This window comes from Seriola dumerili, unplaced genomic scaffold, assembly GCF_002260705.1.
Source record: "Seriola dumerili isolate Sdu_G_001 unplaced genomic scaffold, Sdu_1.0 BDQW01000138.1, whole genome shotgun sequence".
NCBI classification, from domain to species: domain Eukaryota; kingdom Metazoa; phylum Chordata; class Actinopteri; order Carangiformes; family Carangidae; genus Seriola; species Seriola dumerili.
In genome coordinates, this window is record NW_019174393.1 from 7,113,389 (window position 1) to 7,132,027 (window position 18,639).

Below are 18,639 nucleotides of genomic sequence, written 5' to 3' on the forward strand. Positions count from 1 at the left end.
TATTATCTTTGATTTTTAACTTTGGGATTTTCCCTTGTTATACTTAATAAAACGTTCTTGACATCTAAGAATTTACTGGCAAACCAAAAGTAAAATTCAAAACGATGCATCTTTCATCACTTTCAATATGACATATTACATTTAAAATGATTATTTCTTGATATAAACAGTCGTATTGTTGCTGACCGAAAGTGACAATCCATTACAGTGCACAGCTGTGCAAATCCCAGTGTGTCTTTCACCAGTCTGAACATGTCAGATTTTACTATTTTCGTGTAAACAGAGCTGTGTTGTTTCTGGCTGTGGTGTATTTTAATTTTGAGAAGTATGCCAGTGTTACAGAGAACTGTATAATTGTACATGAGTGCGGTTTAAGCCCCAGACAGCTATCAAAAACATTCCAGAGATTTCTAGTTTCTTTTTCTATATACTGTAGCAGCAAAATGATAAATCAGGGAGTTTTTTTTTTTTCTTTTGCGGAGGCGGATAAATCAGACCCAAAATGCTCATACTGATGTGCAATATCACAAAGAAAGGAATGTGTGTATTAATATCTTGCAGTCTACAGAGATAAAAAAAAAATTAAAAATAGCTCTCTAAATGAAAACAACATCAGGTGCTCTGGAACACAGACAAAATGCTGTAGCTTTGACTGAAATGTTTTCCTGAGTTTTTTTTTTTTTTTTTTTTTCTCTCCTCACTTCCAGAAAAAGAACATCAGTGTTTTGCTGAGTCTCGGCATGCTGGCTTCCTGGGGAGTGATTCTGCTGTCAGCTCGTCTCTATTGGATGGGCAACAAGCCTCCCAACTTCTCCAACTCTGACAACCCTGCAGCTGACTCGCCACACTTCCTCACGAGAACACTAACGTTCCTCCACCTGCCCGCCGCCAACGCCTGGCTCCTGCTTTCCCCCGACAAACTCAGTTTCGATTGGTCCATGGACGCCGTGCCCTTGGTCAGATCCTTGGCTGACTGGAGGAACCTTCACACTGTTGCCTTCTATGGTGGATTTATCCTTCTGGCTTTGTTTGGCCTTCGTGGTCACACCTCCAAAGCCAAGGAAACCAATGGGAAAGCCCATATTACTAATGGGAAATCAATCACTAACGGGAATGGTTTCCATGCTCCTGACACAAACCATAACACAGACCAGGGGCCGCCAAAGACCACCCTGAACGGGTCAGCTGGACTTCACCACTGCCCTCCACGGACATCCCTGCCCCCTACAGAAAACCTAGTGCTATTTTCATTAAGCATCCTGTCAATGCCTTTCATCCCAGCTACCAACCTATTCTTTTATGTAGGTTTTGTAATTGCAGAGAGGGTCCTATACATTCCCAGTATAGGCTTTTGTTTACTGGTTGCTGCTGGTGCAAGAACCTTATATGTCAGACTGAGGACTAGAGGCTGCAAGGCCTTACTGTTGTGTCTCTGTATGGGACTAGTGCTGCTGAATGGACTCCGAACTGTTCAAAGAAACAGGGACTGGAGCGATGAGGAGAATCTCTACAAGTCTGGGATCAGTGTAAATCCTGCCAAAGGTAAGAGAAGGGCTCCAGGTGTCAATGGGGAGTGAATTCTTTGTCTGATACGTACAGGGGTTTTGCTGCAACAGCCTTTCTTGGACTGGTATGACCAGTAGCTAGCTTATAGTGGCTAATTTTGGTAAACTTTTAGATATTCCTGTACAGCTGATATTAGGGTGTCAGTTTGCCGACTTGTCTTTAGTTGTGCTACTGCATCATGTGCCATTATCTCGTGTCACTTGTTGCCACAGTGACGGCATTACCAAAAATGTTCTTTAATTCCCTAATTTAAGGTGCCCTGTGGAGGTTTTGACCGCTAGTAATGTCTTTATGAGTGATTACTGGCTTTGCTTTGTGAGGACACACAACACTATAGACAATCTCTATGGTGGTTTCACATTATTTCACTGACAGTAAAAGCATGTAAAGCAGTAAAAGCATGTATACAAGTAAATGGCAATTATTTATGATTTAGATAGCTGGTTACAGATTATTTTGGCTAAATGACAGCAACAACAGTATTTTTTTAAATGAAAACCAACATTGTGTTTTTCCACTGAAAGTGCAACTTTTGACTGACACCTCTCCTGTAGCCTGGGGAAACTTGGGGAACGTACTGAAGAACCAAGGCAAGATGGCAGAGGCGGAGAAGGCGTACAGAAACGCTCTGCACTACCGAGGGAACATGGCTGACATGCTGTATAACCTGTAAGTGTTGAAGATGCCCGTTCCGCCTCCTCCTTCCTCCTGTTTGCAAAGTCTTGACACAAACGAGTTCTGATTCCTCCCATCTATCACTTGAGATGGCAGCGGCAGAACAAGAAAGGCCGAGAGAAAGAACGGAGAGAGGAGAGTGACAGACGAGAAGGCGAAAAACAAAAAACAAGATCTAATACAGGAGGAAAGACGCAAGTGAGACACAGTGCAAGGCATGATGCAAGAGTGTGGCAAAGAGGAAGTAACTTTGTGTGTCCCAGGTGGCTCTCCTTCTACCTTCTGCTACTTATTTGATTAGTCGTGGTTTGAAGGGCTTGTGGGAGAACACAAAGCCACTTCCAATCCTGCAACGCAAGGTGTCAAAAGCACCAAACCCTCACAGCAGACCCGTGTCCCCTGCTCTCATGCTGACACTGTTTTTCTCCCCAGTCCTCTCTTCCCTCTCAAGTTACGAGTGTCAGGAAGCTGGCAGAGCAACATAGAGAGAAAGAAAAACCGAATGATGGTGTTTTTTTTTTTTTGGTGTTCTTTAAAAAACGAAGTTGCTATTTGAACATGATGGATGGTTGGGTATATTGAGGTAATGCTTTGGTATTTTTGGTAAGGGATGTAGAAACTGCTGTGTTTTTATTTCTTAGCTTTCACCCAAATTCCTCTCATCAATTTGACGTGCTGTAATTTTGGTCAAATCTTGCTTTTGCCTTCACAGCTTTAAAACAGCAAGACAAATCCTCTGCTCTGCCATCGGTGGTGTTGTAAAATGTCTCATATTTTTGCTTTTATTTTTGTGTGTGTGTGTGTGTGTGTGTGTGTGTGTGTGTGTGTGTGTGTGTGTGTGTGTGTGTGTGTGTGTGTGTGTGTGTGTGTGTGTATGTGTATCAGAGGTTTGCTGCTGCAGGAGAATGAGCGTCCTGCTGAAGCGCTGCATTATTACAAACTGGCCATTGGGAGTCGGCCAACACTGGCATGTAAGTAAACTCCAAAAAACAAAAGAGAGAGAGATTTTGTAGCTGATACATCAAGTGGTCAGGAAGAGGGAAAGAGTAATCGGCGATTAGATGTTCTCACATGTTACTCTGGTTTGGCTGAGTTTTTGTTTGGATTAATTAGATATGAGCTAAGGATCTTTTATTGGATCACCATCGTGCTCCAATTTTGATGCTGAATTACATGTTCTTTTGTCACGCGGACATTCGGAGGGCCGTATTCAGGCCATTTCAGCTTGAAGGGGAAATGATGAGATTCACTGTAACACTTGAGTGCTCACATGTCATTTACTGTAGCAAGGAGAATTTTCTGTGAGAGGGCAGGTCTCCACTCTGCTTGATAACCTTCAATTCTTCCTGGCTTCCCTATAGCTTAATCTCTCTTCGGCCTGATTTATTTTCTATTTCTTTTTCTTACTTACTTTTCTCGTGGTAATTTTATCTGCCTTTGCCCTTTGTCTTCTTCCTTTTGGCTATATTATTGCATGTCCGTCTTCCCCAACTATCCACTGTATAAACCCTCTCCCCGTTCTTAAATACTCAATTAAACATTTTTATTGATATATCATATATTGATATTTATCAATAAGTTAAGTGTTAATCAACTGACCATAATTCAATAAAAAAAAACCTTTAACAGCCTCATAAAGCTAGATTTAGTTGGTGTCTGGTGTTAGTGTGTTTGTGTTAACAGACCTGTCAGTGAATGTGCAAGCAACAGCAGGTTCTAATGTGCTTGTGTCTATGTTTTGAATTTTTTTTTACCCATCATGCTTTACCATCATCTCTCTCTCTCTCTCTCTCTCTCTCTCCGTCACAGAGGCCTACTTGAACACAGGAATCATCCTGATGAACCAGGGCAACCTGGAAGAGGCCAAACGCACCTTCCTTACTTGTGCCGACATTCCTGATGAGAACTTGAAGGACCCCCACGCCCACAAGAGCTCCGTCACCAGCTGCCTGTACAACCTGGGAAAACTGCTCCATGAACAGGGCCAGCAGGAGGTTAGTGTTTGTAGTTCGCAGGACCAGCAGCTGAAATGAAAGTGTCAGACTGGGAACAAAATACTCCATGATTTAACCACTTATCTCTGATGTCAGACTAAAACCTCTGCGATTTAGGTCTGAGAACGCAACTGTGTAAATAGTGAGGCCTATTTTGCACAAAATAAAAGTCAAGGCCCGCATTATGCTGACACTAAACCAAAACTGGACTTGCTAAGTTCACCGTTTTTCCCCTACTGCAGGAGGCCCTGTCTGTTTATAAGGAAGCGGTGCAGAAAATGCCCAGACAGTTTGCACCACACAGCCTTTTCAACATGATGGGTAAGTCACTGTCAGAGCCTGTTTCACCCTGAATCTGTTTGTTTGAAATACCCCTGCTGCAATTGCACGATTAAAAATTCACTACCTTGTTGATACCTGCTTTGAAATGTTAATTTGATGTATTTTGATGAGGTAATACGAACACATGGTGCATGTAATTAAATTTGCATCAGCTGTGAGCGTTGTGCTTTTATAACAACAGTGTGGTCCTGGGTCAAGTTTGGCCTGAGCTTCAGTGATGAATCTTACATGTTTGTTTCCATTTCAGATGTTGCTCTTCCACTTTATCTGAGCTTTGAATTGAATTAAACAAATTGACATGAACTCGCTGCCAAACAAAACCTTCAGAGGACTTGAACCACCTGTTGGATTTCAGCACCGAAGCTCAGAAATGTGTGGACAGACTTTGTGTCCTCTTGAGGAGAATTGAAGCTAATCCATGTAATAAATCACATCCCTCTCTTTGTTATTGTAACGCTAATTACATTATTGGAAGCTCATCCTGATGGCATAGTTGAGATTGCAGGGAGATGTCTGCATGGACTCCTCGGACAAGCCGAAGGAGAAGAGGAAGTGTGTTTTGTCAGATGGAGGGAGGGGTTGGAGGAGGGCAGTGTTTATATCAGAGTGATGTCCAGGGGGATACTTTGTTAAAGCTCGTGTCGTTTTTACCCCAGGGGCTAACAGCGTGTCGTTAGATCAAACAAAATCTCACAGGGTTTCAAACACAACAATTGTTCTTTCAGAGAAAACGGTGTTTGGGGTTTATTCAGCATGTGAGGAATGCAGAGTTCAAGGCACTTTATCTGTCCTGCACCTGTTAGAAAATACACTGTTAATAATAACTATTTGTCCGTGCACCAGGGAAGGGAGAGTCAAATAAGAAAATCAAATATTTTAACATGAATAAACATTTTTTCTTAATTAAAAGATAAGAAAAAATTATGTCAGTGATCAGTATGCCGATAATAAAATGCATAAAGAAAAACAGCCATAGTTCACAATTTTAAACAGGATATTGCAAATTTAGTCTTTTGGTTTTTTAATCATTATTACAAGAAAAAAAAAAACTCCTGATGTGCGGTCTGTTTCAGGAGAGGCCTACATGAGGCTGAACAGGCTGGAGGAAGCAGGCCACTGGTACAGAGAGTCCCTCAGGGCCAAGCCTGACCACATCCCTGCCCACCTCACTTATGGCAAACTCCTGTCCATCATTGTAAGTCCAATTACACACACATACACACACACACACACACACACACACACACACACACACACACAGAAGAAGAAGCATGAAACCAGACTGAGCATTGTCTTATTAACGATTGCAGTGGTTAACTACCTGGTGGAGTGTAATTAAAGGGGGCCTGAAGTGGCAGAGTGGAGTGATGAATAATGCATATTGAGTGACTTATGGGACATTGCAGCAAGGTGAAGCAATCCTATCGATTCCCCAGCGGAGCCTGAAGACCTGCGATAATTGTTATGAGGTGTGAGCTTCTGACTCTGAAAGGTGCATGCTAAACAAACGCCCCTCTCCCCTGATCAGACGTCAAGCAGGAACTCTGCTGCATTCATGAATAAAGTGTTTGACCTCTAGCACCACTATTCGAATAGATGAGAGGAGGATCACTCGGTGTGAAATGAGAAATTAAGACAGAAATGTTGCATTAAACACCTCTTGGGTGACCTTGGATCGACCCTGATCCAGGACTGACGCCAAACAGCTAGAAAGGAGCTTCATAAATTCATGTCTGATGTCTGAAGGTCGCGGTCATGGGGAGTTTTGTCTGGTGTAGATGAAAGCTATCTCTCTGCGATTGGATGAGTTCCAGGTTATGTGTGTGTTTTTCTGTCCCTCACTGTGTCTGTATATGTATATACGTGTGAGTGTCAGAGAACATCAAGGGCACACAAGTTTGCCCAACTTCTCCCAAATGTTTTTTTCTTCTTTTTTTTTTCTGCAGGAAAAACTCACACTTCCTGTCCACCCACCGCCTCTCCCTTTCCATAAAAACAAAAACACATTTATGTGACAGCAGATGTGTTCACAGCTGAGTCAAGTTTAGATGTGGGAGCTGAACCGCGTGCCCTTTTGCAACCTCTCTAGAGATGTTTGACCCCTTTGCTTCCACAGCCTCGGGTACTGAGGGGAAGACGCAACCAACCTGCTGCGCTGTCCTGTGACACACTCGCAGCTGCAACCTTCATGGGCTTTAAACCTTAGTTCTGATCATTTCCCGTCTTTGTTGAAAGATTTGAAGATATACATAGCACACACACACACACACACACACACACACACACACACACACACACACACACACAAGCCTAAAGCACAGGCTCAGATTAGAGTCGCCCGGTGTGGCTGGACATCTGCTGTGCTCCCTCAGGCTCGGGGCTCCAGATCCATGCAGGGCCCTGACTCACAGAGAGGCCCCCCTCCACTACTACAGGGCTTAAGGAACAGGAGATTGGATGGACCCTGGACAATGGGCCAGTGGACAGACTTATAATGCAATTACTCTGCTTCCTTATTGAATAACCCCATCAGCTACGTTTTTGGCTGTCCTGCCGAAGTCAATCAACAGCACAGGCATGGGGAGGAAAGGTCAAACTGAAGTCTTGTACTGTGGTTCACCCCAACATGTGCTGTAGTGCTGTTTGGTCAGTCAACAGTAAGCTGATTTATGCGTTTAACCTCAGCTTTGTATCTAGATACACTCAGAACTAATGCTAATCGCTGCCTCTCATTGTGGAGGACTGCTTAGTAATTCAAAAACAGAAGACTACATAGGGCTTTAAAAAAACTGAATCTGACTTTTCATGAGTCTGTTAAATGAGGACTTGCACCAGCCGAACTGGACTGAACAACTCTACTCTCAGTTCTAATGGATAGCCGGGGGAAAAGGTTTAATTGAATGTAAAGAGAAAAGAGCCAAAGAAAATGTGAAATAAGCCATACAGGCCCAATATTCCCTCACTCATTTAGAGCGATTGTGGGCACGGGAAAAAGGTAATCAAGCAAACCTAATATGCCCAGTCCTCTCATTTCTTGTTGCATGGCGAGTCCAATATGGCAATGTGGAAGCAATCAGTGATGAAGCATGAAAGAAAAGAGGTGGAGAAAACTGAGCCTCATGCATAGAAGCAATATCTTGCTCAGGTTGGTTGCAGGTGCACGCGCACACACACACACACACACACACACACACACACACACACACACCCACCTACACCTTAGAGGTTTTTTCTTTAAAGGACAGGCATGGGAGGAGGGGTACTGTGTTCTTTATGAGCATCAGGTTCCTGCTGAGACTTAACAGCAGGGTTACCATGTCTCAACTGATGCATGTCGGTGCACAATTCATAGCAGATACAGTAAAATATCAGGTGTCGCAAGATGCTCAGCTTTACAGTATCCAGCCATACAATATGTTCTTCTTATGTTATACAGTATAATTTCCAGTATTATTTCATTGTCAAACTTGGCTCAGGAGTTTACTACTACAACTATACATATACATATATTTGCAGAAACGGTCCTGAATCTAAGAAACACTTTAACGCCTGAGAATTAGGTGCAAAGTTGTTTATTGAGAGCAGTCCTGGTGCACACCCGGACTCCACATCCCTTTCGGTCCAAGATTGGTGGAGGTCTCAACTTGAGGTCCTACACCACCTCTCTAGCCCTACTCAGTGTTGGCCTTCCCCTCCTTGTCATCCAAGCATCTGGTTCTGAGTTGTGATGGGTGCTTTGAATCTGGTATATCTCTATTGTGCATGGATTGAGTGTTCAAGAAAAATGTGTGGGTCAAAAAAGTGCCATGTGTCATCCATAAAAATCTTCTCACAAAAGTGAAATATCAGGTGTAAACAGTGATTTCCTTTTTCATTCAGGGGCAGAAGACAGAAGCAGAGAAGTACTTTCTGAGAGCTGTTCAACTAGACCCGACAAAAGGAAACTGCTACATGCACTATGGTAAGAAGAGATTATAGACATTGTAAACCCTTTTTAACAAAGCCCGTTTGAAAATGACGTTCAAATCTGAAAAATTGGGACGTCTCTATCCTCAGGAATGTCTCATGTGATTTACAGAGCAATGAAAATTTAATTTAAAGTCATTAAATATATGTATTATGTAAACCTGTCACTGCCTTTATCACGTTTCCTAAAAAAAATGATTTTGGAAATGCCCTGTCATTTAATTTACTGTTGGTATCGGTGCTGGGAGTGTCGGAGCTGTCTCACGCTTTGCAGATGGCGGCAGACACACGTACAAACAGGCATGTATGCTATGTTTATCTGAGTGAGGAGGCAGGATCAGGGTACACTGTTTACCATTCGTAACACATGATACCACGTTCCTCCTGCGCCGTTGTTAATGCTGCGTTTCATATCAGTGAGGAGGAACAGGCTTCTTGCTGCTCCATGTCGCTATCTCCAGGATATTCATAGGAAATGAAATCTGTCCTCTCTTGCTGAAAGCACTATTGTGCGTTGTCCCTTTCTCTTCTTCCTTATCTCTCTCCATTCCTCCTGGTGCTTTCTCTGCGCTCATATCTTGGGTTTGGAGTTTAGTTTTCTCCCTGGCGAGGGGTGCGTTGCTGTTTTTGGACCGAGCTGTTTCCCCTTCTTACAGTCTCTCCCTCTCTCTGCCTATCTGACTATTTTCTGTTTTTCTGTGTTATCTTGTAGCTTCTTGCTATAGGTGATGTTTATTTGGTCTGGTCCTCTCCTTTTATCGCAAATCTGGCTGCTTTAGCTACACTAGGTTCACTGGATGAGCTCCAGGTGTGAGTGTGTAAAGAGCGATGATATCTGTCCACATTACAACACAGCGGATGCGCACACAAAGAGGTACACATGAGATCGTGCAAGGAAGTGAGGACACTGAGGGTGATAGCTGAGGCAAGGCCCCCTTTCCTGCCATTGTTCACAGTAACACATTTTAATACAAACTGTCCCTCATACGACCCGGTTCTAAATAGTCGGCTTTGGCTGCACCCAGTCAAAAGCTTTCAGTATAAGAAAGCCAACGGACACACACCTCAGTGGAGCCTCCCCACATTCCCCTCATCCCACATTCAGTTACATCTGCGGCCGGGCTCGCCTGTTAATTTATAGCCACTGCGGCAGGCACTCATGGGTGCCACACCAGGTGGCCAGACTCCCACAGGAAAACACATGAAAATACCTCCGTCTCCTCTGTGTTCGCAGCCGCTGCCCAACAAAACAACAATCCTTCGCTCTCTGACTGTCTCACTTCTCCCTCGCTTTCTCTGCCTCCTTTTTTGCATTTCCTGTGGTGCTCATCCCTTTCACCACTTCCATTCATCTCCCTTTGTTTTCCTGTCAGTCTCCATCTTTGCCTGTCGTTGCTTTTGTTCCCTTGAATACCACTTCTGTCAGTTTGTTATAACACAAGTCTAAAACTAATATGTTTAATATTTTTTATGAATCAGTTTCTTAGCACAAAAAAAGCAAACAAAACACCTCTATTTATAAGGAACTAAGACTGTGAGTCTATGGCCATGCTAGCACCTCTATCTTTGAACTAAATGCTAATATCCGCATGCTAATATTCTCACAATGTCAATGCTAACATGCTGATTTTCAGGAAGCATAGTATTTACCATCTTAGTTTAGTGTGTTAGTATGTTGCTAAAGCTAATGTTGAGATATTTCGGTCTGGACTAAAGTGGTGGACTGACCAACAAACCAATAGGCCAACAGATCGGCACTGCCAGCCCTAAAACCATATAACTAGCATGGCTAAAAAACAAACAAACTACTAAACTACTACTACTACCCTGGTAACATGCACACTTCCTGTTTCTCCAGGTCAGTTTCTGCTGGAGCAGTCTCGTCTTGGCGAGGCTGCAGAGATGGCAGAGAGAGCTGCGGAGCTGGACAGCTCAGAGTTTGATGTGGTCTTCAGTGCTGCTCACATGCTAAGGTTGGCTAAACCGCTGACATACAACAACACTGCTTACAAATGGAGTTTCCCTACTTCAAAAAGCATGCAGTGCAGAAAATTGACTGAGCGTTTACTTCAAGAAATTGTTGTGGTTCTTGAAATCCAGAGTTTGCTGCTGTGCTGCTTCACCATTTGTGGGGTTTATCCTGTACCTCTGCCATTTCATAACCATCTTTGAAATATAAATTATACTAGCATTATAAAATATAGTAAATATCCTCTCCTTGGAAATAGCTGCCATAAAAGCTAATATGTATTACATATATAAACAGAAATACAGTTTCAGTCCATCATGGTGATGTTTCACTGTGGGGATTGTAAAGAAACCATAGGAGAATTTTCCCTTAAAGTTTGGCAAGCACGTGCGCAGACATCTTATAAGTCTTAAAAGGTGTCAAAAGAGACTGGAAATGTCCTCCACTCCCGGCAACTGAGGGGAATATTGGAGCAATATGCCTTAATTCCTTTTTGCTCTACATATCTGGAAAAGTCATTACTGCTCTCTAGCATCCACCATGAAAGCAACACCACAGAGGATTTGTAAAAAGTTAAAAGTCTCGGGGTTTGGCTGAGGTCTGCTCTTGGAAACGTTAGGAGTAAATCTAAATGACAGATTATTCCGCTGTGTTCTGGTCTGACTGCTGAGAATCTCTGTGACATGAATCCAAATGGATTAGGATTAGGGTTTAATAAATGCGACACACACCTGTCATTAACTGGATTTAAGGATAAAGCTGCTTCACTGATAATAAAGGGAGCTAGAAATCTTGGCTTCTTTTTAAGTGCAAATTTGTACATTGACTGCCCACAAACAGGATGAAAATGTAATGGGCCATGTAAATACAGTGATGGTGATGTGCTGAGTGATTCAACAATATCTATTTATTTTTTATCACATGTTTAAGATGTTTAAGATTTCTTTTAACCTGACTTCCTGACTCTTTGTTTAGATTTGATCAAATCTAATGTACGGAGCAGATTAACTGTTGCCTAATGTGGTGAATCGTTGCCCCAAAATGAACTGTAAACTGCATTATCAGCTATTTCACAGCTACTTACCAAAGAAATGAATCACTTGACGCTGTTTCCTAATGGTTCTGTTAGGAGCTAAAGTATTTTACAAGCTCATATCAAAAACATTTAAACATTGCTGCAGTCAAAAAATGAGCTGTACCACCCATTGGCTACCGTATTACAGTGTGTACCTGCTAGTTTACTCAGAGACTACTGAATAAAATAAGTCCATGTTTTTAGCTTTGTCTGCAGGAACAAAGAGTAAGATAATGTCATGAATTATTGTTGTTAATTAGAAATTAGACACAAATTGGCCAAAAGGATATGAAATCTGTGAAGATTTAAACGGTTTGATGTGAAACAGTTGTATGTTAATAGTAATAATAACTCTTAGAATTTCATTAGCTAGTCAATAAATATGCAATAAAAATAATATCATGATTTAAAGAAAATAATCTGTCACTATCCATGCATCATAGTGTGTAAAGTATAATTATTTTGGACATGAATATGCCTTCTAGGATTACTCTTGCACATTTTCTTGTTGAGTCTTGTTGATTGTTGCAGTTACCTGCTAAATAAGATGCTATTTTTTTATATTATGTTTAGCTATATTATGTTATGTAATCTGTTATTTAAAGAGTTAGTCCCATTGATATTGACAAACACACAGAAATGCAAAACACACAAGAGAGATGGTTTCAAGTGAAAGAAAATGTGGCAGTGTGAAGTAGTCAGGCAGTTCTTTTTTCCAGTAGAGCCACCTTCACATACAAGACACACTGGTGAGTCAGAAATTTATCTCCTGTGATAAAGCGTAATGCACTGTAGGGAAGAGGCTTTAAATGAAAACAATATGCTTTTTATAACTTTGGTTAACATGCAGTGAATCTGACTATTCCAATGAAAATGAAAAGTAACATCACCAATTAACGGTTAGTGAACGGCTAACTGTAATTACAGTAATTCATGTGATTAGTTGTACTGTACAAAATGAATGAGTACAATTATCACTCGTTTTTAGTAGTGCAGTATTATTCATATAAATTGAGTTATTACGTGCAGATTTTTTACTCTCCCTGCCTGCCCTCTGTTCTTCTGTCTCTTCAGGCAGGCCAGTCTAAATGAGGCAGCAGAGAAGCAGTATGAGCGAGCAGCCAGCCTCAGACCAGATGTAAGTACCTGGACTGGTGAGCCTGTTAGCACTTATCATGGAAATGCACACACACACACGCACACGCATGCACACACGCACACATGCACGCACACACACACACGCACGCCTTCACTGTAAATTCCATTTACAACATACTATGTATTACCCATCATTCTGACATTATGTTATAGTGCTGTTGTTCCTGGCGAACAGTGATAGAGCTGAACTGAATATAAAATGGAAACTGTGCATAGTTCATGGCTGTGAACCGGAGCCTTGATGTGCTTATGCAAACACCAACATCCCAAAGAGAAATGTGGTTACTGTCACACATTCGGCTTCAGAGTACACACTTGATCATCACAGTGTAGTTAAACAGACAGAGCCTTATGCGATACCATGTCAACACATGCAGTTGAGGAAGTTGGGGGGCTATTATGTCCTGTTTCTGCCTTGTATGAATCAGTCACTTGAAAGAAAAAGGGTGCGTGGACCGGTCTGGGAGCGGCTAATTTAGAGTCATAGAAACCCCTGTGTTTTCAGACAAGACTGAGAAGGAGCTTCCTGCACTCATTTGTCATGTTAATCTGCCTAGTGACGGTCTGCTCTGTGATTTATGTTGCCAGTTCAGTCAGGAGAGAGAATTAGACTTTCATCTTCATGCCCTTCACTGGGGTAACCAGTGTTATATTGCCACACCCTGTATAGCAGCGTTTCCAAACTTTTTTTTTTTTTTTGTCTGACGTAACCCCACAGCCATCCTGTCAGATGAACTCAAGCACCCCTTCACAGCCCTCATCTTCCAATGTGTTCTTTTCAAATTTATTCTAAACTGGATGTTATTTAACACCATTAAAGTTTATGAATTAAGAAATGATCTTAAGGATTATTTCAATCATTTATCCATTACTTTGCTAGCTAGCTTTAACAGTTTAGCCTTCCTTTCTAGCTTGCTAACTAGCTTTCCCACACTCTCAATGCTACACACTGTGTTCTGGCATTTATTTCAATTTTCTTCAAATTAGTGGAGCTATTCTACAATTTCTCCACGTACCCCCAACTACACTGCGAGTATCCCCCTGGGGATAAATGCTGGTTGGGATCACTGCTTTATAGCATCTGGCTCTTTTTAGATAAGGTCTGCCTGTCTGTTCATATCCCGTTTAAGCCTTAAAAGCAGAGTAAAACATAGAGGAGAAGAATGCTGGTTGTCCATTTTAATTTGGAAAGCGCTGTGTTTATATTTACTTCTGTGAAAAATAAGCTACCTCAAAGTCATTATAATTCAGTCTGGAAGGCTTCATGTGCACATTCAGACACTCTGAAGGTTTCTCTTGTCATTTGTAACAAGTAAAGCGCCTCTTGTCTTTGACATTTTCCCCGCACACGTCTGCTTAGTGAATGACAGTCTCTCAAATATCAACTTAATCCAGCAGCTTTCAGGTCATGAAAGATTCAGCGCTGGCTCTACGTGCTGAGAAAGGCAATAATCTTGTGCCTCCAGAGGAAGGTGCCAGGGAGTTTTTCATTTTACACAGACTGAAACACTTTATTGACAGCACTCAGAGCTTCATCCCACATATAACTGTGTCGTCTGAGCAGAAGAGGCAATGTGGAAAATGAGCAGTTGGTCACGATGAGCTCACATTGGAATAACATTTTTATTTTTAGTTTAAAGTTATTAATGCTAAAGATTTTAGTCCTGGTTGATTAAGCAACACCTGTGGTTACCGTGGTAACAGCAAGTGTGGTTTAATACAGTAGCAAAACAGTAGAAGAGTAAATGGGTGTGTCTCTGTTTACAGAGCAGAAAAAAAAAACATTTTAATGAAGTCAGTCAAAAGTAATTGCAACTGAGATCTGGAGTCATGCAGCACACAACGGCAAGTTTGTTACACAACAGCAGGGCATGGTAATGTTGGTTCCTGCGCTGAGGAGTGTGCAGGTGTGCAGACTGTCACCTGCAGCTCATCATCTAACAATCAGTTGCAAGCTTTTAATTTGAAGCAGCATCAGTAACTTAGTACAGTGTCAAGAGAGAAAGCAATAAACAAAATAATTCTGGATTATATACAGACTCCACCACTAACAATGATAACTACAATACAAAGAGGTAATTCCAGAATGTAAATACATGACCATTATTACTACCAATATTTTTATTCTAACTTAAGCCGGTGTGTTTATGGTCCACACTGGCTCATAGGGCAGGGTGCATCTCAAAAGCTGAAGATCAGAGGCAGATCTTATCATAAAAACACTAAATAATACATAGAAATACTGTATATCCAACTCGCTGAAGGTCAAGAGCTTACATCTGTTTCATCTCTGCGAACAAGCCCGACCCAACCTCAGAAGTAATCTCAGTCAGACGAGACACACACACAAAAAAGGAATTACTGACTTATGCTGGCTGCCTTCTTATATACACAGAACACATGTAAACACATCTCCATTTTTAATGTCCCCTGATCCCTTCTGGTGTGATTTAGTCCAGATTGTGTATTGTGTCTCACCCAGTTGTTTAGAATGACAAAGGGACCTTCATTTATCTGGCTTAATATGTCTCTACTGCTAACAAAGCTCCTCAGTGGTTTAAAAAAAAAAAATCAGAGCAAGGTTTTGAAGTGCTTTGAAATGAAACTGCTTAATACATTAATTTGTTGCACTAGGTGAGAAAAAAAAATGAAAAAGGAATGATAGTCCTGTGCTGCAGCTCCTCCCACTGTAAAACTGCATTAATTCATTAATTTTCCAGCATCTTTTGCTGGAAATCTTCCATCTCCAAAAGCATTCATTTGTAACATTAGATGAAAAAAAAAACAAACTCCCACCCTCACGGCTTGTCTTTTAACACTGCTTAAGAAGTGGAATGTAGACGAGTGAAACATCAGGGTTAAGAAGAGACGAACACTTGCGTTTGTGAAGACAAAATCTGTGAATTAGTTGCCAAGTTGCTAAGCATATGTCATGCAGTGAGGACGCAGGGCTGGGAACAAGGCCAGGTCTGGGGGATGAGATGCAGATGACTTTTAGGATGACATTTGGGTGTGTTTGTTATGTCTTGCTGGGAGTCATGTGTATGACCTGGATTTGATAGCTGGTAAAGTATTCAGGACCAGATGGTATTTTGTTAAATAGAACCCCAGAAACACAACTCTAAATGGGTTTGTTCATTCATATGATAGAAAATACTTAACACTCAGCCACACACAACCTGTAGCTACCTCTTTGTTCACTGCGGCAATGTCAAAGGATGTACTTTGTCTTTGGCCATGCCTGCTACTGTACTGTGAGATTTCATTGGGGCAAAAATTGATGCATATTTGATTCTCTTAATCGTAGGAAACCTGGAGACTTAGCTAAAATGCATTAATGTCTCACATTACTGTGTTCAATGTCGAACTGAAGGGCAAGTTTAAAATAGTTCCCGAATGGATAAATTCAAGGTCGACACAGTTGCCACAAGTGATCCTGTTACTCAACACCTCACATCTCTATAATTATAGCATTATGCACCACTCAGTCTCCTTTTCTACTGTTTTGTCCCTTTGCCCTCTCGTAGTACCCGGCTGCTCTGATGAACCTTGGTGCCATCCTCCACCTGAATGGGAAACTTCCCGAAGCGGAGGCCAACTACCTGCGTGCACTCCAGCTCAAACCAGATGATGTCATTACCCAGTCCAACCTGCGCAAGCTGTGGAACATCATGGAGAGGCAGGGACTCAGGACTAAGCATGGGCTTGGGACGCACAAGAGCGACCTTTGAACAGAGAGAGTCACTGCACTGTTCCCTCAGTGGTGATGAAGCGTCCTGCAGAGAATGAAGCAGGAAAGAGCTGGAAGCTAAAAGCTCTCTGTACAAGACAGGAAAGACAACTCCTTTAGAGTTGTGGCCTGTGATGCTTGTGGAAGACAGTTTGAGGCTCGGCACGTTTGGGATTGAAGGGGCAGGTTCTGCCAAACAATGCGTCAACATTGGTACTATACGATGGCTCAAACTACTAAAACTAATGTCATCTTTTGTATAGCATTTTATCATGTGATGCTCAGTTAAATTATACAGTGAAGTCAAAGGCAAGTAACTGCAACGTCCAAAAAAAATACGTTGAGATTGAAGATCTTAAATATGAGCTATGATGAAAATCTTGGGTTTTAGAGCACTTAATCTGAATGAGGATGTAGCAAAAGTATTTAAATTATTTCTGATGAATGGGTTTTGAAGTTGTCAACACTGACGAGAACTCCTCCGATTTTACACATCAGTCTGTTTGCAGGTCTTGGGGAGAACTGCTGCATATGTGAAAAGAGTTGTGTAAAGTCTTCTGTGGCTCCAGACAGAGCTCTGCAAAAACCTCAAGTGATGTCACTTCAATCAGCATCAGTTTGGTCTGAAGATGACAAAAAAATCTGGGGAGGTTAGAAAGAGCTTACCAGACCTCTGCAGCCCGCTCCTCATCTCTGCTTGAGGTTCACAGCTCAAGGCTACATTAGCCACTGCGAGCATAAAACACATGAATATCCCACCGAACGGCTGGTGGTCGAGTTGTATTACTGGTGATGTAGACACCAGGTTTTTACAAGGAAGAAAGGAAGAACTTCTTTTGCTGAACTGTTGATTGCAAAATCGGTGGAGTCCTCTTTTTTAAAAAAAAAAATGAAAATGAAATCCCTGATTAATTTCTGTCAGGGTGATCTAGCCTTGAACCTTTACTCTTAACATAGTAAATACTTAGCATTAAAGGCATGCCAGTGCTGAGACATCTTCAGGTACTACCCTCTAACACAGTGCTCTATAGTACATTTCTCCCACCAAGTACCAAGAACAGGTTAAATCATAACGCGTATCCAGTCGCATTCTGTTGTCTGAGTCACTGAAGATGGTTTGCACCAGGTGCATTTTAGACGCTTGTGACTGTAAAAATGTAAACAGATCATAAGAAAACTCCTCAGCGGTGCCAAAGCTTGTACTGAGTCTTTACGCCTCTCGTGCCAAGCAAGAAGTGTTGTCACTTATGTGTTGTGTTTCTTGTGTCAAATGAAGATGTTTCATTTCATGTGATCAAATGATCAAATTTAATTTATTAATACGTTTAAAAAAATGTTATTTTATGTGAAAAAGCCAACACTGTGCCGTTTCACTGTCATATTAGCCCACCCACTCTCGTTCCTCCGAATAGATAGGCTAAAATAGGCAACATGACAATGACATTAAAAATGTTTTTTATTATATGTGTTGTTATTTTTTTCTCTCTGCTCAGGGACATCAGGTTGTGATTCCTGTCACATAAAGGGTTTTGTGACACAGAGAGAGCTTCTTAAAATGATATTAGATGTTTTTGATGATTGTGATGTTTGGTTAAATTATAGAAAATGTGTAGCTGAAAATGTGTCGTGTTTTGTAAAGAAAAGTGAAACTTTTTCCATAATAAAAACATGATTTTTGCTCTCAGCTGTGTGATGCGTCCAGAGTGATGTCATCCAATATCAACCAGCCCATACATATATGTATATACTGTATATGTGAATACAGTGTATGTACAGACTTGACATTTGGCTGTGATCCAGTCACTCCATTGACTGGGGAGTGACAGGGTGACCCCGTGGCTTAGTCTGAGTCTGTCTCTCTCCCTCATTTCCTGTCATCTCTCCTCTCTCTGTAAATGCCCAAAAGATACTTGGGGAGTGATGGTAATGCCAAATAATACAAAGGTACGGCATAGAGTCTCCATATGTCACGGGAAAATATTGGGACTGTATGGAAGCAAAAATGTCTCACCAGATTTTGAAATTTGAAATAGTGTGAATTCGACTGAATTCAACTCTTAAAATTTTCAATTACTCATTTCACTGTTATTTTTAAATATTCACAAATTCAAAAAAAAAATTCATCAATTCAACATGTCACATGACCAGTGGAGTGTAACTTGAT

General features: G+C 41.5%; 1 protein-coding gene across 1 annotated transcript in view; it reads left to right on the forward strand.

Annotated features, from left to right (window-relative positions):
* The window catches only part of tmtc2 (transmembrane and tetratricopeptide repeat containing 2), a 56,409-nt gene extending 38,296 nt beyond the window's left edge, over positions 1–18,113 (forward strand). The window contains 10 exon segments of the mRNA XM_022749481.1: positions 708–1,542; positions 2,121–2,235; positions 3,127–3,212; positions 4,051–4,235; positions 4,478–4,556; positions 5,651–5,772; positions 8,457–8,538; positions 10,402–10,516; positions 12,662–12,725; positions 16,273–18,113. Of these exon segments, the coding sequence (XP_022605202.1) occupies positions 708–1,542; positions 2,121–2,235; positions 3,127–3,212; positions 4,051–4,235; positions 4,478–4,556; positions 5,651–5,772; positions 8,457–8,538; positions 10,402–10,516; positions 12,662–12,725; positions 16,273–16,476 (1,887 nt within the window). The 3' untranslated portion in view covers positions 16,477–18,113.
* The last annotated feature ends 526 nt before the right edge of the window (positions 18,114–18,639 follow it).